The sequence below is a fragment of the Platalea leucorodia genome, assembly GCF_965183815.1.
Source record: "Platalea leucorodia genome assembly, chromosome: 21".
NCBI lineage: Eukaryota > Metazoa > Chordata > Aves > Pelecaniformes > Threskiornithidae > Platalea > Platalea leucorodia.
Genome location: NC_138843.1, coordinates 2526454 through 2549731, shown reverse-complemented (window position 1 = coordinate 2549731; position 23278 = coordinate 2526454). Strand labels below are relative to the sequence as shown.

At 43.5% G+C, this 23278-nt stretch overlaps 1 protein-coding gene across 2 annotated transcripts in view; it reads right to left on the bottom strand.

The window, feature by feature from the left end:
* ELL (elongation factor for RNA polymerase II) overlaps nucleotides 1–23278 on the bottom strand; it is a 55262-nt gene that overhangs the window by 23454 nt on the left and 8530 nt on the right. Inside the window, exon 2 of one of the 2 annotated variants that reach the window (XM_082331175.1) lies at nucleotides 5388–5435. In XM_082331175.1, coding sequence (XP_082187301.1) covers nucleotides 5388–5435 — 48 coding nt within the window. Of the gene's footprint in view, nucleotides 1–934; nucleotides 1223–5387; nucleotides 5436–23278 lie in introns of those variants that run through there. The other variant, XM_082331176.1, reaches the window with a different exon arrangement.

The window sequence follows — 23278 nt, the reverse complement described above, 5'->3', positions numbered from 1 at the left end:
GCTTTATAGCCATTTTGCAACCCACTACAAGTAAAGCATACGGATTACTGCATAGGAGACTATGAAGAGCAAGAAACTACAAGAAGGATTCAAGCCAGCAAACCTATATGGACTGAAAAGATAAGGTAACAGAAGTAGCCAGAGGTAAAGAGACAGCTCTGTCTGTAACAGAACAGAGATCTGAGCTGGCGGCTCGCTGCCTTTCAAAGCGGAGCCCACAATAATCTTGTTCTAGGAATCTGACCCAATTCTATTGATTCAGGCTCAGACTTGCTACCACTGTTTATATTCAATTTAAAGCACTTGAGACTTGTTTCTTTAGAATTAGTGATCCAGCACTAAACATAGTACAAGCCAGGTCACTAGGTAGCATGCTTATTCTTTTTTAAGAGATTATAATTCCATAACGAGATTTCATGGCTCACAGTAGAGTGTGACGCTGCTGCTAAATTAAATATTTAATCAAGCATTAAGTGTGCTCCGCAGACAACTCTACAGCAATCTGCGTTGTTTTTCTCCCCCCAGCCATTCATTTTTCAAAAGGGAAACTGTTTCCCCTCTGCGTTCAAGATCCAACATAAATCTCGGCATCTGAGCTCTACTATCACATCAATATTTGATAATTAAGATGGCTTCCAGAAAATGAGACAGAAGGAACATCAGCTTCAATCTATTTTAGGCTACACCCTACCACACACATTTATATTTACCCAGATTGCCACATATATGCACAAAATATATATGCCCAGCAAACCAACTCGTGGCATCCGCATATGACTGTGCTCCCTAGAAGATTGCTGCTGGTACAGAAGGGTTTCTAGGTGGTTTCCCTTTGACCTCAGACATCTACAGCAGCCTGGAAACCCACTGCATCTGTCCCACTTTGCTAAACCACAGGGATGTTCTCAGAACCGGCAAGAAACGCTTGTGTGACCTGCACTGAGCTCAGCCACTGCAGCATTTTCCATTTACTCCCCGGGAAGACCAGCTATCCTCCAGCCAGCCCTCCAAACAGACTTCCCTTCTTTCGAAACGCCAAGCCAAGAAACCCAGACTCGAGCGATACAGAAGGACAAGTTATCCCCCGCGCGGTCCCAGGATCCGGATCTAAAAATACTCGGAGCAGATCTGATGGCGATCCGGGCGCTGACGGGCAGCGCTGACCCTCCGGCGGCAGCAGCTGAGCCCCGTTATCTCCCCGGCCAAACGTGCGCCGGCAGCCTTGAGCCCTTAATCTGCCCCGCCACCCTCTGCCCCCGCCCATCCAGAACAAATAAAATTCTCTTCTGCTTTACAAGCGAGCTGAGAATATGCACAAAGTTATGTAAACAGTAGATTGTGGGTATTTTACACTTGGCACCGTTCGCCCGCTAGTTAATTTGCTGGGAACGGGGCAAGAAGGCAAATGCAATGGGTCTGCTCAGCATCCAGCGCCGTTCGTTGGGGGAGCGAGTTGTGCCGCACACGCCGGGTTTGTAAAATAAAACCTGGAGGATGCAACCAAATCATATATTCACATACTAAAACAACTTGCTCCTAGCTCCTGGTTTACCACGGTAAAAAACAGCTGCTCCGAGCGCCCCGACTTTGGCATTTTTGTAGAGTTTCTGCACCTTCTTCAAAGGACGTAAAATGAGACAGAAGCGAGAGTCACTTCAGTGTTAAATGTTGCTCGTTCCAGTACTGAAAAGTGTAGCATATGCAAACCGGCCGTTATCTAGGAATTATTTTTAGCTGAAACAGAAGGTTTCTCAAGCCACCAAATCAGCATGGTAACTGCTTTGAGGGAGCCCTAATTTTGGTGCCGAGTATTACACCAGTAACCATAGACACTTAAAAATAGCTCAGTACAGATGTTACTTCTGTTTTTTTTTTCTTCTTTCAAGTAATATTCATCTGTGTACAGCTCATTCTGAATGGCAATTTCACCTTCCTCTATTAATACCAGCACAAGTTCATCCCAAGAAACAGGGGAAAACGTCATATTTTCCAATCACGTAAGGTGAAGACGTTTTGTTCCTAACAGTCATATTTAAGAAAGCTGCATGAACACACATGTATTTGGCACCTGAAGGGTTTTTTTTTTCTCCTCAGTTCAGTTCTTTCCCTACTCCCCCCATCTCAGGTCCCCCCACCCCAGTAAGCACCTGCAAACTTGACCCAACCTCATCTCTAATTCTGCACATGCTTTTACTGAAATAGAAGCACCTTCAGCCTTTTTTGTAAGGTTATGCACTCCAGCCACCACCGTTCTTAACATTTCGGTACTCAGGCTCTGTAACTCTCATTTACATGCATGCTGAAACAAGCAAAACGCTCCAGACTCCGTATAAACTTAGAAAGGTATCCAAGAAAATCCAGTTCACGATGAAAAAGTAATGAACAGATGCTGCTCTTAAGGAATATCCAGATAGTCCCACTTCAGCATCTCAAAGCAGAGTAACGCTCTGCTCATTACGACCTAGTTATTACTATCGAAATTCTGATTATTGCACAGATTATTGCCCTGAAAAAGTAATTAACGAGAGTGGCATTGCTATAAAGAAATGCATCCCAAGGCAAAGATCATTTACAGTCCACAGTTTATAAAATCTCCTGTGAGATTCGATGCAGAGCAGGAGCCGTGCAGGAGGTTTCGTCCCCTGTCACTGAAAGAGCTGCTTTATTTTGGGCTAGAACCACCGCCATCCTCCCTTCAGCACCTGGCCGACAGAGCTGCCACCTTGCTGACCCCGTGTTTTATTCCTGGCCAATTCCCTTCTCTGGTTAATTAGAATATTAAACATGAAAGGTTTTTTCTGTGTATTAGAAGCTGAGAGTATCCTTGACAGCACTCATTAGACTAACACTGGGAAGAGGTAAAAAAAGACATGGACACAGTAATTTAAAAGCCCCACAAATAATGAGATTCAACAGGTCAGGAGGCTTCTAGAGAATTAAATTAAATTAAGGAAGCAGCAGCTTATTTTAAACTCTTATTTTATGTCCTGCTTCCCCCAGTTATCAAATATTTCCAAGTTTTTCCTTTTTGCAAGAGGGATATTTACAGAGAAAAGTCACACTATTAAAACCTCCTATCACTGGACACTGCTTTAAATCACACGCCGACGTTTGTGCTACGCACAAAACCTACCGCCCTCAAAAGGTAAGTGGAAATCTTCTCCATAGCAACATTTATTAGGAAGCAAAATAGGAAGCAACAAATTGGAGAATTAAGGTATAGTGGAAGAAAGTGTATTCCAAAAATAAATAGCTAAACAAATATGTTTTAACGTCATCATCTGAATTTGAGAAGTCTATAATTTTTAATTTGAGAAAATATAATTTATTTTCAGTCCAATTGATAGGAGGCTTACTAGAAAGTATTTAAAGCCCTGCCGTCAGTTCCTTAAAGCAGGGCACAATCGTGACATGTACGAGTACTACACTTAAAAACAGATGGTTACGCAGCTGCCAGCTTCTTGTCATACCCAGTAAAAATAATAATAAAAGGACAAAGAGCTCTTTCTATCTGCCCCAATTGAACTGGATCTCGCTTTCTTCAAAGCTCTACCTTTGGCCTTTACTCGACAGTGCAATTAATTAAACAGCTGAAAACGAGGCAAGCAGAGGTCAGGTCTGTGCTGCCAACATCCTCCTTCCACCCGCAACGCCCCGGCGCTGCTCACACTGCGCAGGGCTCGACGCTTCGCTCTTTAAATGGCAACATCAGATGCAGTCGTGCTGCTTCGCTCCTTTTCCATTCAACCCGGACTGTAATTACAGGGGACTGGCAGCTCTTTCACCAAAATCTCTTCTCTGGAAGTTAAGGGCTCAAATACAATTAAGTGCATTAAATATTTATTTTTAGTTTTTACAAGGAATTGCATAACCTGAAAATATTTTTCATTTTATAAGGAACTGCATCATTTCAAAATCGCTTTTCTTTTGGTTAAGCTGAAGATGCCCAGGTCCATATCGCCTCCACGTGAAACCCACTCCAAGGGGAGCACGGTGGCTGAGGGCAGTGGAGCATTTTAAGCTTTTGTGATTCATTTTGCTACATTTCCTTCGAGGAAGATTAAGAGAAGAGGCATTTCTAGAACTTAAGCAGCTTTACAGGAGAAGCTAGGTGTAGATCCTCCCAAGGTGCTCTACAAAGGCAAAGGAAAGCATTTGCCGTCTTTTTAGCTTCTTTAATACAGGCAAAGCTGTTAGCTCATCTCATAGCAACAAATCGGGCGCCCTTAAAAGTTTTCCTTGTCACTCGCTTCTGATTTTGCCAAACTTCAGTTGCAGATTTTTATCTCAGCTTTCATGCTGAGCTTTCTGGGAAGTTTAATTGTAAACAAAATAAAAAACCTGGAAATTGCTCCTTTCTTTATTTTCCAGGACAAAAAGGTTTGTATTTTTCTTCTTAACTTAAGATAACAATCACGTCTTTCCTGCTACATTTTGTTAGAGTACTATGTACTATTAGTGAGACTAATATCACAAGGTAAAATACGGGCAAGGAAAAGGATGCTAGACTCTAATGCCTACTTAATTCAAGCCTTTTTGAAAGTTTTATCATGCCCCCACAAAACCAGAAGTTTTTACAGCTGAGTTCAGATTCTTGGAAAAAAAAAAATTAAATTCCCCTTCCTTATGCAGAGCACCGAAGTTAAACGTACACCTTTTTATATCTAAAAGGTATATAAATGACATTTTTAAAGTTCAGTGAAGAGTTGCATTACTTTACCAGAAACACTACCAATTAAATCTCAGCGTTGTCAGTAACTGGCATGACAGACGGTTTCAGGCGTCTATAAATATCTTGGAGGAGTTCAGTGATCGGAACAGAAGTTATAGAAATAAACCTCCTAAATATAAAAAACTTTTGGTACTCGCAGAAACTGCACAGTTGTTTAGACATGCATATTAAATAAAGCTTCCGTACATTCGTAGCAGCCTCCAAGCACTGCTACTGTAAATAACTGGTACCCATAAAGTCTTGCACCAAGTTTACCAGGCTTGGCGTGGCGTTTCCTCGGGACACAGGCGAGGTTTCCAGGGATTCCTGCGCCCACCACAGTACTGCCATCAGTGAACTTTCCGTTTCCTTGTTCTACCCAACAGCATGGCCTTACAAAACCAAATGTCACCGCCAGCGGTGCCGGTGCGATGGATTTAGCAAGGTTAGAAAATAAAGAGGGGGGTGGAAAGTTTTTATAGAGAGAGAATCCATGCGATAAATGAGCAAACGACTCTTCCCTGCACCACATCTGAACTTCACATCTCTCACTTTCAGAAATCAGAGCATCATTCTTTGAACTGGAACAGGACAGACATACAGAACAAGTATCTTACTCAGATTAATTGTGTAAGCCAGTAAAGAACTTTCCAAGGCAACCCACGTACAAACTTACCCCTTGGCTTCCTTGAAACTGGATTACTGGTTTTGATGTCACAGCATCCTACAAAAAGAAGTGGAAAAAAAAAAAAGATTACCTTAGAGAAATTTAACGCTCCAACATTCACTGCCAAAAAATACTCAGCTTGATTTTTCACCTATGCTTTTTACTTCCCCCCCCCCCCGCCTTTTTTTTTTTTAAAAAAAGGAAAAAGGTTCAGGGAAGTATACAGAATTCCAAGCAAGAAAATACAAAAAGTCCTGAAGCAGCGATTTGTACCTAGAAAAGGGATAACACTGGAAGGTCGCCAGCGGTACCCTCACTTCAGATAAAGAACAGCTCTGAGGTGGCAGCCAGCGGGGCTACGCCGAGTCCCTCCTGACCCCGCGCCCCGCTTCAGGCACAGAACAGCTCAGCTGCGCATCTCCGGCGCTTAGGTAAGCTTTGAGTTAAACACTGGATATTTGAGGGGAAAATTTATTACAGTTCTAGGTCCGAGAACACGCTAAGCAAATTTTTTCCAATAGAAAGCTGGCAATTCATTGGAAAAGCAAACTGCAACTTCATTGCAAAATTCTGTTGTTACGCTGCCCATTTCAACAATCGGCCTCTTCCTCCGTACTAATTTGCTTACATTTCCCGAAGTCGTACTCCTGCTAGCTCTAAAACCCCTTAAACCTGCTCAAAACAGAACCACCACTGAATTTCAGCCTTTTTGCACTGTGATTGCACTTTTCGCTTCGCTGGGATTTTACAAAGATCACGAAGGCTTTGGAAGTCAAACTCTTACCTGAGGTTTGACTATAGGGAAAGAAATAACATCTGCAATGCTAGCCACGCTAAGTTTTTACTTCTTACGTTTCAGGAGAATTGTGGCTTTATTTCCTAAGTCACACAAACCATTCCAAGACACACGAAAAGACACGCTCCGCAGCACAGGAGCTGTGCTCCACGGGGTGGAAAAACGCGCTGCCTGTGGGATCCCACTGCGAAGCCTTCCAGAGGGACAGAGGAATTTGCAAATCGGTTGAAACGTCATTTAGGAGCGACCACGTTGCCACATATACGGGATACACATTTCAACGGGAAAAACGCCAAGAGTTTAGCAGACAAAGTCCCAACGCTTGTGCTGTCCTTTTTCTATCACAGTTCTCGCACCTCCCAGCGTTATAAAGATCCCACCGACTTCCACAGGATTACAGAAACAGACATTTACGTTTAGCAGCAGAGGAGTTAACAGCTTGAAAGCCCATTAAGTTCATCATCTCTCATAAAACCTTTCCAAATGCTTTCAGCCCAGGAGTGAAGAATTTAAGCCACAATACACTGACATGAGCAAAAAAAAATTCACTAGCAAGAAAATACCCTTCTAGCACAGATGAATAAGCTCATACCAAGACAGTCTTCAGAGCCTTTTAAGAGCCCATCCAATACGATTTAACAGTCCTGCATCACACCCTAAATTGTTGAGATTTATGATGGCGAGATATTTATGATGATGAGTAAAGCAAGAACACACTTGAAGCTGACAGCGCTTGCTCGGTGTTAGATAGCGAGTTTTACAGACCCGCAACAACCTTTATGAAGAAACAATAAACAACATCTTGCTCTTCGTACAGAGATCATTGAATTCCTTGAGTGCCACGACACTGCATACCACAGCACACTGTTCATAGACAGACTGGCCAGCTTTTTGTTCACGGTGTCAGCATGTACTGTGCAGTGTGTCCAGAAATTCGTATGAACATACTTGAGCAAACAAGCATTTGAAACATTAAAAAAATCTGGATTAAAAAAAAAATCTCAATGCGGATCTTGTACAGCTAATTACGGATTTGCGAAGTTCTGCAATTAATCCTGGAAAATTACTTAAGTGGAATAAAAAGCTAATATGAAGCATGTAAGTAGAATAACGAGGCAGTAACAATACAAAAGTACTGTTACACAAATCAGGACAAGCTTTAATTACAGAACTTATAAATTCCCTAATCTACATACAGAATGGTTTGAAGTTAAACGTGTAATCTCAAACTTAAAAATGAGCGTTCGTGTGAGTTAAATGGCAAACTTTAGCTTTGTTGCCTTCAACCCCTGAAACGCAGTATTTCTACGCTCCTGAGCTGCGTGTGCCTAGGGGCTGCTGGGTTTCGTGATCTGCCGTGGCGGAATATCAGCGTTGTAACGCCTTGCCGCGCTCCACAGAGGGGATCGCAGGGAAGAGCTGGATGTTGGAGTCACTGCACCGTCTGAGCTCCCCTTCCAGGGAGAGGAGGGGAAGGCTCGCGGCTCCTCAGCAACGCCACCCCTGCACCTACACGGGCATCGCCTCCCTTCTGCTGGTGCCCAATTCCCTGGCCATGGGTCGTCTGAGAACGCTCATGGAAGAAGAGAACACACGCACACCCTAACCTAATTAAGGATACGAATTTAAGTACTTCTATTAGGTGAAATTAAATTCCTGCGTGGACACCTTCATTCAGAATAAAAGCAAACAGACGAATTAAGCTAAACCAAATTAAAACCATATTTCAATTTATATCTTCACTTTGTTTGGATTAAATTTCCTGAATGTTCTTGTATGGACAAATTCCAATTTTAAAGAGTTCTTGCTACCATTTCCAAAATCCCTCCGTCATCTTCTGAAGAGTCACCTAATTCTTCTTCCTTAGTGATGCCAAGACAGTGACCTTCCTTCGTTACAGCTTCCTAGAAACGCCGTCCCATCCACCTTCAGTGGCAACAAGGTCTTTCCCTCTGTCTGTCTTTCCTTTTAATAAAAACAAGCCATCTCCTCGGCCCTAGGACAGGACCGTGGTACTGCCGTGGGTACCAGTCTGCCTTCTCCAGAGGACACCAACTTACAGGGTTCAGTAAATCTTCGGTATACCACGGATGCCGATGAAACCTCGCCTTTGTGTTCAATTAAGAGGCAAAACAAGACAGATCTGTCCGAGCAACGGGGCCACCGGCACAGCCTAAGCATCTTCCAGCTAACAAATTCTAGCTTTATTCCTCCATGAGACTCGATATACTTAGGAATAGCTACTGGAAGCTGTTTAGGATAAAGACAAAAATCTAAGCAAGAAAACAACAGTTTGAGTATTTTAAACCAGCCACCTGCCAGTTCAACAGGTTTGCTGCTGCCAGGTACAAGATGTTCACCTCTGCAGTTAACACGCTCATCCGTAACGGTGACAGCGCTGGTGAAGAGGTCCAAGGGTGAATGTGCATGATTGCTGGGACCCGTGGGACCAGAGAACAAGCGACCGCCACGCAAGAATAACAAATTTCTAAACTATGCACAGACCAAGAGCAAGCAAAGCCCCTTTAAACACACCTAAGACGCATGAATTACATGTCTGCTCGGGGCTCGCTATTGTTTCGACAAAAGGCTTCCTGACGCAGGACCGAAAGGTTAGCAAATCATTACCACGTCTTCGTTCTTTGCTAGCTCCTACAATGGATCTTTAAGAAAATGCGTCAAGCTTCCTCCCATCTTACTGTAAGAGAAAATGAACTGTTTTAACAAACCAGAGAGTCCTTCCTGCAGTCGAACTCACCAATGCCCCAAAGCTCTATAGGAATAGCTTCCAAAGGAACGTCCAAACCGCAAATGCGTGGCTGTACTTCACTGCGATCTACCCAAATGTAAATTATCGTTATAAATGTAGATAGCAGCAAGAGTACTCAGCAGAAAGCATAAAACTTGCTGAGCAGAGTGAACTCCGCTGGCAGGGAAGCTTGCTCACACAAACCCCGGTGCTGCCGCAATGAGCCTGCAGAGTACGAACACGAGCTGGATGCTCAGGAGCCAGCTCCGCCGTGTCTACCTGCCCTGCAAACAGACCCTCAAAAGGAGCCTGAACAGACCCCAGTTACGTCAGATGACAACCCAGCATTTTACCCCATAAAAATTCACTTATTTGCTATCTGGAAAGAGCATTTCCATGCTTCTGTGCCCAGTTCACTGCCTTCCACAGCTCCTGCTGTATTCCTCGGGCACAGCGGAGAAATAAAGCAGCAAGCTTTCAAATGCTACAGCTCTGCTCTGGGATGCCAACGTGAATCAAACCCCACAGACCCAAATGCTTTTCGTCAGACGGTTCTCCAGATACCGTAAAATTATTTCAGAAGTCATGAGATTAAACCAAAAAACCAAAGCTCCCACAAAACATTTGTCTTTTATTAGCGTGGTATTATGCTCATCTCCATCTTCTAGCTTCCCCGGGCTAGAAGAGAGCTGGTAACCCTTAATACATACTCTGAAAGCTCACAGAGGCGGTGGCAACGCGCAAACAGTTTCTTGCACTTAAATACTCCGGATCTGGCATGTGGAAGCTTGAGCAAAGAGCAGGAGGAACAAGAAAGTGTCAATAAAACACACCAAAATTGAATGTAAAACTAATAAAATACTTTATCGGGTATGATCAAAGCTGGCATGAGGTTTTTAAAATGTTTAGTGGAAAAGCTGGATGGGATATTCCTACACAGGTCCAGAAAGGACATTTGAAATCCTCAGGTCAAGTAACCAGTTGGAAGCCTCCCCGTTTCTTCAGGGAAATACAGATAATTACAGAATACGTTGTTTCGAGAAGTTCTGTTATGCATTTACTGGAATTTATACTGGAGGCAGTGTTATATGGAAAATATTTGCCTATACTTAGTATCGGTGTATTTGTCTGTTTTCTTGAATGTTAAGAGTCACAAATGCCGAGCAAACAGAGCAAATGAAAGCTTACCCTTATTTTTGTTGGAACAAGGGAATTATTTTCAGAATTTAAAGCTTCTTGCAAACATTTAAAATTAGTAGCAAGAATTCCAATAAATATACAGAGAAACTATAAAATCACGCTAACTCCAAGGCCGGCATTAACAGGACATTTTGAACGGTCACGTGCAGTTCCAGCCAGGTAAAGCCGCCGCACCTCAGAAGTCAGTTACAAAAATGAGAAGAAACAGAAATCGCTTAAAATGCATAAATTTCAGACTCGCTAATACCCCAAACTCTGATGAGTTCCTCTTTAATTCTTTGGTTATGACTAGTTTATGTTTCTTTTGCCCACGCAGCGTGGTCCAAATATAGGCATACTCCCTCCTCTACTTCCTCCGGCTTCTCAGCACAACTGGGCAAAGGATGCAAAAAAAGGGTCGGATCCCAATCCGGGAGGATACTCAGTTCAAGCAGACCTGGATGCTTGTGAAAGTGTCCTGCAGACCTGAAGAGAACTTAATGATTTAGATTTCCATTTACGTTTTCGTTTTAAACCCACCACAGAGACTTTGCCAAGTAAAACAGAGACCAAAACCAAAGCAAATATATCCAGTGTCTCGCTGTGACAGACTCACAAGAGACACCTCAGAGTCCCAAAGTTCATTAGCAGCAAGATATATAAATCCCAGGGGAAATAAATACCTTTGAATATACCCACAACAACTTCAAGCGACTCTGTGTGAAGTTTACTGGCAGTCAATTAGCCAAAGCTGGCCCAAGAGAGAACCACTGCAGATTAGGCAGAGACAAAAGACTTCTCCCAAGACATTCCACTTTTTCAAGGCTTATATTTACCTCCTACCAGAAACACAGCAGTAAAAAGCCTCCCGAAGATTCTTTTTTATGTCACGTCTATTACTTATGGAATTAAAATACCGTCTCCCTGCAACACAATTTCCATCTGCAATTTAAGGCCTCCCAACAATCTCATTTGAAGTTGAGGACACTAACAGACTGCAGATGGGATCGAGTCTGCTGAGACTTGAAAATTATAGATCATATATAATTTTTGTTGACCCAAACTACAAAGCCTTCCAGACCTTTTTATACTACATATGCCTTGGAGACAAGCTACTAGTTTTGCTATTCAAATACAACATTCTCAGGGAAAGAGTCTTGGAAATGCCATGTAAATCCACAACTGTTGAAGCAAAAGTTTAGCTTTCTACTCACGAGAGGTGCCAGCAGCCACTGTGACAACCGTCAGCTGCCGAGGCGAGAAACACGGCCATGGGGATGCTCCTGGAGGACTCGGGTCACCCTGCGTTCCTCCAGAGATCGGCACCTGCAAACCCCACCATGCACAAGCAGCCTCCGGGTGGGAGCAGCGCGGCGCTGCGGGGTGGGACGGGCCCGCCGTGGGCTGCGAGCCCCAAATTAACCGATGTACACCCCTGTTCGCTCCCCCTCTCTGAGATTACCCCATTTATTACTTTGATGAGCGAAGTGGCGTCAAAGAACAAAACCGCATCTGTCTGCTGGGCCCAGTTCCCCACTCTCCTACCCCATTTTCCTCTCCCCAACGTTTAAAAGGAACATTTGTTTGGGGCAGAAGTGAGTGCTCGAGCTTTTAATACAAATAGTTTTTAAAAAGGTGCTTTTGATGAAGGTTTAGGAACTGGAGACTTACCAATTACTCTGTGAACTGTAGTTTGCATTTATTATAATCTATCATTTTCCTAATATGCATTAATGGATGCATATTATCACTGTGATATTAAAGCACCTACAAATCCTAGCCATAACACAGTGCAAGCAGCAATAAAATGATAAAGAGCTTTTATGTCAGCCAAAATGCTAAGCTGTACATTTTAAAGTTTTAATTGCTAAACTGCAAAATACATACTGGCTTCCTTGTTTATAATTGTGTAATTTTAAGTGGGCTATTACAGCACAAACGTCACTTCCTCAGTAGGTTAACTTTCCAGGGTCAAAAACCAAGTGTGCCCCTATAAGACAGAAAACAAGTTTTATTAAAAATGTCAGCTCAAAAAAAAGCTTGACATTACTGAAACCGTGGCTGAGTTACAGAATTTCAGTGTTCACAGCCCTTAAGGAAGCATCGTAAGCATAGGAAATTTTACATCCCTACACAATCTGAGCATCAAAGATACCGTCCCACTTGAAATACAGAAAACCACGACCTCTGAGTAAGTTTAGAGAGAGAGCAAGACACACGATTAAGTTAAAAAAAAAAAAGCGTAGCCTAATCAAAATGGCTTTGTGCCTGCAACGTAAAGCAGAAACTCAGTCCCTAAATGGACAATAGCTTGTATCAGCAAACCAGAAAGCAATTAAACTCCTCTGTCATCAAGATGTCACCCCACAGGCACGAGAGCTGAGCTAGCCATGGAGCCTGTTCTCTCATGCATGCCTGGATCTTCTGATCTCGTCTAATCCAGGTTAAAAAAAATCTTCCTGATTAAAACGCAACGTATTTGCCGATACGATTCTTAGCAGCATAATTCATTTGGAAACTTAAACCGAAACAAGTCGGCACCGCTTCCCCAGGCAGCAATGCACAGGCAAGGCAAAACCCCTCGGTACGCCTCCCTGCTGCACGGCAGTTTTAGAGCAGATGCCAGAAATCTTTCTTTAAAGAGGAACCAGGGAAAGGGGGAGAGAGCGAGAAATAGTACGTACGGAGCCAAGCTCCCGTCCTGCACCCTCACGACTCAGGAGGGCGGACGGGGGCCGACGCTTGCCAGCCTCAGAGCGACAGGCTGCAGCACACCGCGCTTTGCCAGTGGTTTTTACTGTGCCGCCACGACAGCGGTCACCCAGCTTTTCAAACCCATCTTTCTTCTTCCTTAGGCCCAAGTGTGAAGCTCCTTGGCGGGTCTCGTCTTTGCAACCCTCCACAGGACAAGCAAACAACTCAAACAAAACTCACTCCAGTGATGTTTTACATACAGGGTAGTTTAAGTTTTATGCTCAAGCCCAGTGAAATTTTTGTGTTTCAACTTGGTAACTTCAAGTAAACCTTTCCAGATGTGCTTCAAAAGAGTCTTTGCTTCCTAGCGCAGAACCAAACTGTGTTTTTCCTGATCCTCTATTTGCAAAAATAAACCTTTAAATTTGAAAAGAACAGATGCCTCCGACGTGAAATCTGGTACTCTGATCATCTTTACCACCAGACTGCAAATCTTGTGAAAGGTGGCTTTGGTAGGGAAGCTCCAGCTCGCTGCATACACTGAAAAATCCTGGGACAAACCACACATCGCTCGCGATCATTAAGCCAAGATGTTTGGCTAGCACAAGGTACAGTAGTTTTCCATTAGAAAGGAAAGCTACGCATATATGCAATTTAGGCAATGCCTTTCAGGAAGAAAATTAAAAGAAGGCTCAATTCCTTAGAGAAATAATTAAAGTATTGTCACTTGGTATCGAGTTTACTCCGATCACTGTAGAGCAGGCGACCTTGTTTGGCTGCAAGAGAACCTGGCTACAGCAAATACACCGGCATATCTATTGGACCAATTCCTTCCCAACAGCAGGAACCACCAAATGACTTCTTGCAATCCCTATTCCTAAATTTCCACGGCAATGCAAAGACAGAAACCTAGTAACTCTTCTTCAAGAGCGCTGAGATGGATACAGAATTGTTCTACGACAAATACACGATCTGAAACAGCCGCAAGAGATGCTGCAAGGATGCAATGGTCCATCTCCAAAGAAAATGCAAACTTTGTTTTTGCAGACAACGGACCTGGGACTTCCAGAGGACGCTGAAGAGCCAAACCTACCCGTCTCCAGAGAAGGGCTCACCTGCTAGGGGACAGGTTACTGCAGACAGAGACACTGCAAGGGGAGAATAAGCCCCAGGGGCAGATATAGGCACAATCTAGTTCATTTTAAGAGCCACAACACTTCTGTTCTGAACACCACTTTCTTTCCGAATGGCCAGTCGGTCACTGGATCCCATTGCTGCTGCTTCCAAGACGCCCAACTTCACGGCTCGACGTAATCGGTATCAAGCGGCCGCAGCTCTCCACCTGGCCAAAGCTGGAAAGCAGTGCAAATCCACACCAAAACGGGAGGTGACTTGTAGTCTGAGGTCAAAGGGAACGCGTATTGTAAGAAACAGGAAAGATCAAAGATGGTTTTGTGGCACCAAGGGCCCCTAGCTCCCAATTAACTCAGACACGGTTACGTATCTTCAGCACTGAGGCAGAAGTCAGCCTCATTTGGGAATCCCAGTTTGGAGACTACAGGCACATTTCCCAGTGGTACAGCACTCCTTTTTTTATGTTTTTTATCTTTGCTTTTCCAGGGAGTTAAGGGAGGCCTACTCATTAAGTCAAGCAAGAGAAACCACAATCATAAAAGTCTCAACTCTTTATGCCTAATACCAGACCACCACGAGAGCTTAAAGGATGATTCTCTGCAGTTTAATCATTACAAACTCCCACCAATTTCACTATTAACAAGACGGGGCTACTTAGTGAGGTTTTACTGTCGGAAGACCAACAGCCAACTCCCACGATTTCCAAAGGCTTGTGAAGGAAAGGCTTTTTGGGGAAAAAAGATCCTTTGCGTCCCCGTGCAGCTTTCAGTGTCTAGTACAACTGCTCAAAGCAGTCTGGTAATCAATTAAAAATACGTCTACAATGAAAGAATTATCAAAACACCGTGCCTGTTTTTTAGTGCAATAACACAGGAGGTCTCCTTCACTCCAAGTAAAATTGTATTTTTGATACAATTACTGCATCTCTCTGAAAAAGAAGTTCCTTTTTTTTTTTTGTTATTGGATTTTCTGCATCCATTACTCATTACTAAAGGGTGTTCCAGACCCTCGCTGAAACCGAGAACCAGTAGCCCTCAAAGCTATTTTAATTTTATTAGTCAGTGTTGCATTCTTGACTCAAAACTATCCACTTAAACGCCCTTACCTTTCTCTCAGGGTCTCGGCCTGTTCTCCCCAGCCCAATCCCCAAGACAGAGGCTCAAGCACCGCTTCCCCTCTTCCACAAGTGCACTAGAAACCGACAAAATTCCGCACAAATGGTTATTTTTATTACCATTTTTCCTGAAGGGATTTTTCTCTTCTGTAACTCAGACTAAAAGCAATAGAAGGTAAAACCGGGAAAGCATAAAACAAGTTGAAACAACATTTCCCAAAGCACTTGTACAGAGATAATGCTGTGCTGGCAAATTCATCACAGAAAATTTAAGCACAAATCTCGAAATAAGTTCCATTGTTTTGTTACTGGGAAGCAAGAGTATGGAGTTTGGGGAAAAGTTAAATTAACACGTCCCAAAGCCCACCCCTTTTTAAAAATAGCAACCCCATAGTCACTTGCTTATACAGGAGGAAAAAAAAAAAGTGGTTTAAATAAAAAAATTAAGTCAGAATTTAAGTCTGCTCATATGGCCTGTATCTATCCCTTTCAGCAGCACTGCTTATCTTTTAGCACGACTAAATCTATTATCAGATACTGTAAGTTAAAGATAGGGTAGAAAAAAGGAAGGTAAATATTGGTATTTCTAAAGCGCAGGCAAAGGAAAGCAAACCCTCTTAGATTTGTTTTTTGAACACATGGATTTGCTTTGAAACACTGTTTTCAACAAGAAACACTATTCCACAAAGAAATTTCCTGTTCTGCCTCCATATATTGGAAATACTAATAAGTGTGATAATTATTAAATATTCTCTTAAGAAAAGTTGAGCAGCATGGCTTCAGCATCTGTACACATTTGCATTACAAGACAATTTAGAGAGACCTTAGTCTGGCAAGAATCCCATTAAGACATCCATGCTCAAAATTCCCTGGGTAATCGTCTCTTGCACGCAACACTGCTTGTTTTTGCAGCAGAATTTTATTGTAGCTATCAGATGATCTTGTTAAATTGGGAAAAGACTGAGGAAAAAAAAAAACAAACACACAACAAACTGGCAGAAGGAAACTGAATCATCCAAAATTCCCAACTCTGCTAAAGGTGAACAGCAGTTCTGGTTTTCCCTAAAGGCTTTACTTAAACAGTTTTATGAGCCAAGAATCATTAAGGGGTTTTAGATTTTCTCAGATTAATATTTTAAAAGCCATTCCTCTAGTACGAGATACCTTGAATGAAGGCTTCGGTGCTTCCTCTGTAAGAAGAGGGAGGTTTGCTAACTGTTTACTAGATGTTGGAGATGCGGCCACCTCTCAAACGAAACCAAAAAGCTTGTGAAAATGCTGAGGAAAACAATTTCAATCACGGAAATCACTTGGCTCGCTATCGTCTATCTTAAAAATGGTACTTTTCACCGATTAGCCTTTCTGAAGCAATACAAGCAATACTGCTTTTGGTCTGTTTTGACAACGAAATCAGGTCTGTGAAATGTAAGGATGGAGGCATTTTTGGTCCGATTGCCCAAACAGGATCACAGCAACTAGCCAGCATTTCTATTCCTGACCCTTCCCACCCTCAATAGGTTCAAATTTGAAACGTGGATACAACTGAAAAATGATGATTTCAAGAAGCGTCACTGAAAAGACGTAGAATTAGCTGTGAAATATAGGGAAGACCAAGATTTGTTTCCCGTCACGGGGGAACGGGAAGCAGAAGTCGGCTGACACGCGCTCGCCTGGCAGCGGCAGCCAGCCGGCCGTTCGGCACGGATGCATCCAGACACCCACGTAACGAAGAGAGGGCCAACGAGGGACCCAGCTCCGTGGGATGAGGCTTCCCTATTTCTGCTGCTCAGAGCACGACATCCACCATGAATACTCACCTACTCTTCTGACCGCTTACATTTGGTTTCAATGCTTCTCTTACTTCAAACTTCACCCGGTATTCTGCCAAATCGCTCTCCTGAACTGCTATGGGGCTCAGCAACTGAAGTCAGAGAGGGCTTGTACCACTGCAGCAGTAACTGAAGCAACTCCCCTTTCATTCTTATATTGCTACATAAATAGAATACAAAGGTTTTCCAGCCAAGCATCTTCCAAGACAGCCATAAAATCATCATTCTTAGCCCAAGACGAGAGCTAATTTTTAATTTTTTTCCCCTCAACTGCCACACCACAAAAGCTGCTTACAGACAATTCTTTATCTGGCTGGTCTTTACCTTTAATGACCATAAAGCGCGCACATTCCCACTGTGCTGGCCAGACCTAAGACATGGATGAAAAGGTCACCCTCACGCTTAGAACTGAAGGTAGTTTAATAGTTAAAAGGAAGCTTCTCCATAACTGGCTGGTACTACAAATACTTTGGTTTTAGTTTTTGCGCTGTACAAAATCCTTAACTATCAGAAGAAAATGTTTCCCAAATTAATATAGAAAAGTGTGTCACGATAGCACATCTTAAACAACTCCCCCTCATCCCCATCATAAATAAGGAAAGTTTCCATAACTGATTAAAACACCCAGGCTCTTCCATCCGAGGCGGAAGGCCATGCTGTGGAAGTGATGTAAAGTGACTACAGAACCAGATTTAGAGCCGAGACTCGTTCCATTTGCCCTCTGCCAGAAGCTTTCCTTCTGTGACCTTACAGAAAGCATTTCACCTCCGGGCTGAAACCCCTCCATCTGCGAAGCACAGCCTAGTACTTCCCAGCTGCTATACGGAGACGCCGCCACTTTGTGCAGTATTTACTGGAGACCGTGCAGGTCTGTAAGCAAGAGCTGGATTGCACTGGTACCTCCACACCGAGGGTCTCCAACCCAGGGATCCTTAGACCCTAGGAGAGGTTCACAGAGCAGCAGGCAATACGTGAAAGAAGAAAACGGAGTGTATTAAGAACAGCTTAATAAAACAACTTGCCATTCTGGAAAACTTTTTAGAGACGACAGCTCAGGCAGAATTTAAAAACCACAACCTTTAAGCTATACCAAAAAGCAAGAATTTATTTAAATACCACTTATACAAGAATGCCTAAGAATTCCAATATTGCTAGCTAGCTCAAAGTCTGTCTAAAAGAAAGGAGTAAGGATACTCTTAAATTACACCAGGTGGATTTCACTGAATACTGAGGCACTCCGGCTCAGACTTCAAGCACCATTCCAATAATAGTCTTATAAAAACGCTGAATGGGTCCAGTCAGCTAGAACTCCCCGTTAAAAATAAATATTTAGAATTACTTCCAACATACCCACTTCACTGTTTTCCTCGCCAATCTGCGGGTTTCCAATTACCTGATTTTTTTTTTTTTTTTTAAGCTATTTTTCTTTCACCCATCAGGTTAAAAAGCCACTCAGACAAAAAGAGAAGCTGGTTAATTACAGCTAGAAACCTGGCTGTACACAAACTGCCAGCAAATGTACAGCTAGGGAGAGCTTGTGGAAAAAAATCTGTCAGTTTGGCATCTTAGGCATTATATGCAACAAACAGATAATTCACCTTTTCAGACCCAATCAAGGTGACGTTGCTTTTATAGCCAAGATGTTATTTTGAGCAGTTTTACCAGCTCTCCCATGTCAGGCTGCTCGTGCAGAGCAAGATGAGACATTTAATATGTTAAAATTAAAGCAAGTGATTAAACACAGCAACACTGGGTTACAACTTATAAAACAGGAACAGTGAAATATCAGAAGCTGACAGTGGTTTCTGACCTAGTTTTAACTGGAGAACAGTCAAAGAGCCAAAAAGACTGAGGCGAGGCTGAAGGTGCTGAAATTCCAGTACTGGAGCTTGAAGTGCTGGGGAACAGGATTAGAGCAAAAGCCCTCAGACATTCAAACTACCGAGGAAGCTGCACAGAGAACAAGGAACTTAAGGTTCAAGAGCTTTAGTTCAATGTCAAGTGACATCCTGGGGAGGAGGGATGGGATTTAAGCAAGACGGCGATGGAGTAACAGGCGTTGCAGGACCTCCTCGCCGTCTTGCTGAACGGTGGCTACGGGGCAGCGAGAAGCCAAGACTAGGAGGAGATAATCTCAAGTTCTGAAACACAGGAAGAAATCATCTTAAAACAATGCGTGTGTGTATTTTTGAAGATGTTTTAGTTGCTTTTCTTCTGGGAACACGAATGTGCTGTCAAACACCTGTGCTCGTTTGCATAACAAGAGAAAAATTAAAACCCCATTACGCAAGTGAACTGCAAGTACTTGGGTACGGAGGGCTACCGAAAGATACAGGGGGGCTGGAGGGCTACCGAGAGATACAGGGGGGCTGGTGCAGGAAAGAAGTGCGATCCCATCCCAGTAAGCAGTCCACACGCCTCCCTCCTGCTCCTCTATTCTGCTGCTCCAGAGGCGAATATATTTCCAGCAGGCAGCTACAAGCTGGGTTTAAGCCTCATAAGCAGCAGTATGTTGCTGGCCTGACATGTCAGATTTTTAAATGACCTTTGTACCGAGAACAGCGTTACCAAGCTGCTAAGAACAGGGGGGGGAAAAGTCGGTTTCCATGATTAGGAGAGGTACATTCTGGCTGTTTGCATTTATTTTAGTTCAAAAAACCCCACCTGTCAGTAAACCAAGCCATAAAAAAAAAAAAAAAAAGAGAGCAATTCTCTCTGAAGGGCAGCTGTGACGGCATCAGCACTGTTAGCCGTTCTTAACGTTGTACTTATCACACAAGGTAAACAGGAGTGACTATCAGTTAATGAACAACACAACCCTAAGGCTGAATTTTAAAGAGTGTTTTCTCTACTGCAATCTTTTAATGAAAATACAGCAATTCTAACTCACCGAATTCGCTTACGAAAGTCTAATTTATTTTAGGACATATTAAGACACCAGGGCTGATTCACTTGCTTATGTGCTCATAAGATGGCTTAAACAAGCTGCTGAAACATCAGTATGATCCTTATCTTCCACACAGCTTTACTACTTTTCTTGCAAGAGAAAAGTATAGAAAGGCAATTTAGAGATCAGATTGACTAACTCGTTCAACCATCCCAGAACAAATCTCACCTAACACACACACTGCTGAGCCTAGGAAAACAAGCCCGGACCAGTTTTCTCCTTGTGCCCAACTATATCCTATTGACACTTAAAGGGAAGCGTAATTACTAGTCTGCCGAAGTTCTACTTAAGACAATCCTCAGACGTTCCTCACGGAGTCAGAGCCAGCCCTGCTGGAAGAGGCTACGATAAATCAAAGTCAGCAGAGCCGGGATCCTAAAGGAATCCCAGAGAAATCCAACCGCCAACACCCCACGAGCCAGATCAACCTCAAAAACTAAAGCAAGATGCTCAGACGCAGCTTCTTTTGGCTTTCAGGCAAACAGAGGTGCTCTAACGCTGAACGGGACTCTGGGAACACAACCCACCAGCAACTCAGTATTCAACAGGGATGCCCCCGAGTCACTGCAATTCCCTACCATCTCACTGTCCTCATGGGGAGCTAGTGATAAAGTAATCACAAATGCCAGGGTTTTTTCCATCGCCAAGACAAGCTGCCCACAAAAAAATCCAGCTGAAAGTACTGAACAAGACAACCCCACTAGATTTTCTACCACGTTATAACCTCAGCACGTTACATACCGTCCGCTAACACAGTGCTGCCAACAGCCTCCTCGCAAACACCATCTTCCAGGGGCGCTTGCCTTGTGCGATAGAAAAGCGAAGGCAGCTGCCCGAAGAAGCCACTACCGAGTTAAACGAGGTACTCCCTTTCCTCCAGCGAGAAGCACAGAACCCGCACTGTTTCAGCTACGTCTTTATTTGCACTGCCAGGCTGGCTGGTAACAAACCTGCTCCAAAAATAAAGCGACAAACAGTAAAAGAACGAACGTACTCTTCTAAACTGGCAAAAATCTACCTCCAAAAAAAACTGTCAGATGTTTCTTTGCTCCCCGCAAGGACACCTGTGAAAGTTCAGGTTACAAGAAATTCCAAAAATGAACATGAAAAATTTTCAGATAAGAACAGTAAAAACATACCACCTCTGCTGACTAAATAGAGATCGACCACAGAGCTGCAAAAAGACTCCCTGGGTCCAAGCCCAAAAGCCCCGAGAGATTTCATACATTAAGACAGAGAATCTCTCTTGCCTGACAGAGTGAGTCGAGGCAGTTAATCTAATTCATACATGCAAAAGAAGCGGTACGGCCACTGAGCTGGCACTTAATTGTCTGACCAGAGTTTTTGGTCTAAATATAACAATCTGCCCAAGTTCTAGTCAGCTGAGACATTTTGCTTTCTTAACTGAGCCCATCTGAGGTTAGAATAAAAGTGCGTTTCTTCCTGCTGTCAGCGTCCGTAAATTTAGTCTTAATGACAAGTAAAAGGCCTTTATATTGAGTTAAACGGCCTTAATTGTATGAGAGGCTAAGATTTGCAGCAAGATGCAGGCAGCACCTACATTAGATACATCTCCAGTGCAAATGACTGCAGAGATTCAGTAGGAAGGTCATGGAAACATGCCTGACACTACAATATTAAACCTTCTAGGTAATAAATCTATTTTTTTCCCTTTGTGTTGAGAAACCCAAAAAGAAAGTGTTCTAGATTTTAATGCAGCAATCGCCACTGTACCATTTTAATGCATTAAGATCAAAGTCCTTAAACGATCCATAAATGATTTCAGAATCACGCCTCTAGAAAAATATTTGCAATTGATTCTAAACATCACTACATTCCACGTCAACTAAAGTGCACATTTCAAACAGATCTAAGATATCCCATTTACATTCATAAAGGTTAAGTATGTTTTACTTTATCCATTACTACCTCCCATTTCCACATTTCTAAAGATTAAACAAAAAGCCGCTTCCTTAGCAAAGCTGTGTGTTTCAGGACTCTCCATCAGCACAGGTCTGCTCCTAGACTCCAGGCTGGGAGAACTGGTTTATTACAATACACTTGCTTGGCTGCATCGTTCTCCTTTAGAAAACCACATTTTATTTCTGGAATAAAGACCAGGATTGGTAGCCACCCATTACATGTGTCGGACCATCTCTGAGGGGCGTAGGACCTACGAGCTTTCAGAAACTGCACGGTAGCCATCCTCACCTCTTCAGCGGCATTAGGGAACGTGGACCCCACCAAGGCAGGAAGCCTTTCAGATCTCACAGCAGGAAAAGCAAACAGAAGTACCAGCAACTTCCCTACCAAAAAATCCTGGCCATGAAAAGCACATAAGTACACAGGTAACTAAAGGTTCTTTCTATTATTGAATACCTATCGGGAGAGGAGGAAGCAGAGCTTGTGGACAGGACCACCACGCTCCCATCAAAAGACGGCTGCCCCTGGCAAGCACGCAGAAGGGAAACAGCGAGCAACGTCGCTGTCACAGGTGTCATTGAAAGCACTTTTCAAAAGAAATTGGTCAGCAGAGCTCCTACGCACTTCTTAAGAGACTATTTATGGGAGTAGAAGTTGTTCTTAATTCTGCGAGAAGCAGCAGCAGAGGTCACGATTCAGGCTTCACCGGCTCTGACGGCTGAATGCCCCTGGAAGCGTGAACAGGTGCCATCAGTATTTTCAAAAATCTATTTTAATGACATAGGAACTATCGTTTCAGAGCAAAGTCCTGCTCGGCCCAGTCTGTCGTCAGCAGCACCCACATCAGAGGCTGCTGAAGGAAATGAAGAAACCCCGTGACAGAAGGCTGCTCCACTCTCTGACCCGCGTCAACTTCTTCCCAGCTCCAGTCATTTTATAGCAGTTTCATTCTGAATCACGAGTTTACGCCTTCGTTTTGGGACAGCGTGCTAAAGCCCCGCAAGTCAGGGAGTTAATGAGTTGCTGCGACCTAATCAGGCCTGCCACACCACACCTCCGGCAAGTGTCAGACGCACAGGGAACAACTTCAAAGGACCAGCAGACCTTACGCTCTCCCTGTGAGCGAGGGCTGCTCCCTTCTCCAGCCTCCCGGTGGAAAGGTGAGCCCAGCGAGAGCCTGACTGACTTGCCTTATATGGCTTCCAAGGCACAATTTCCGCTTGCCCAAGCTCAGGCAGGGTGGAAAAATTTGCTTCCTTGCTACTCCGCCCATCTCGGGCTCTGAAAAGCATCCACTGAATCCTGGATCTGAAAGGAATGGAAGAATTTACACTGACGTTTGCATGGAGCTCAGCTCCCTGGAAGAGGTAAAGCCACAGCTTTGGCAACAAGCTGGATCACCTCAAACACCAGGGGAGAAACGGGAGCCGAAGAGCCGATAGGCACGCAGAGATGCATAGAGAAGTTCTAACCACAGCCTTTATTCTTTGCATACCATATGACCAATTTTTCTTGGTATTCAGATGCACTTAAGC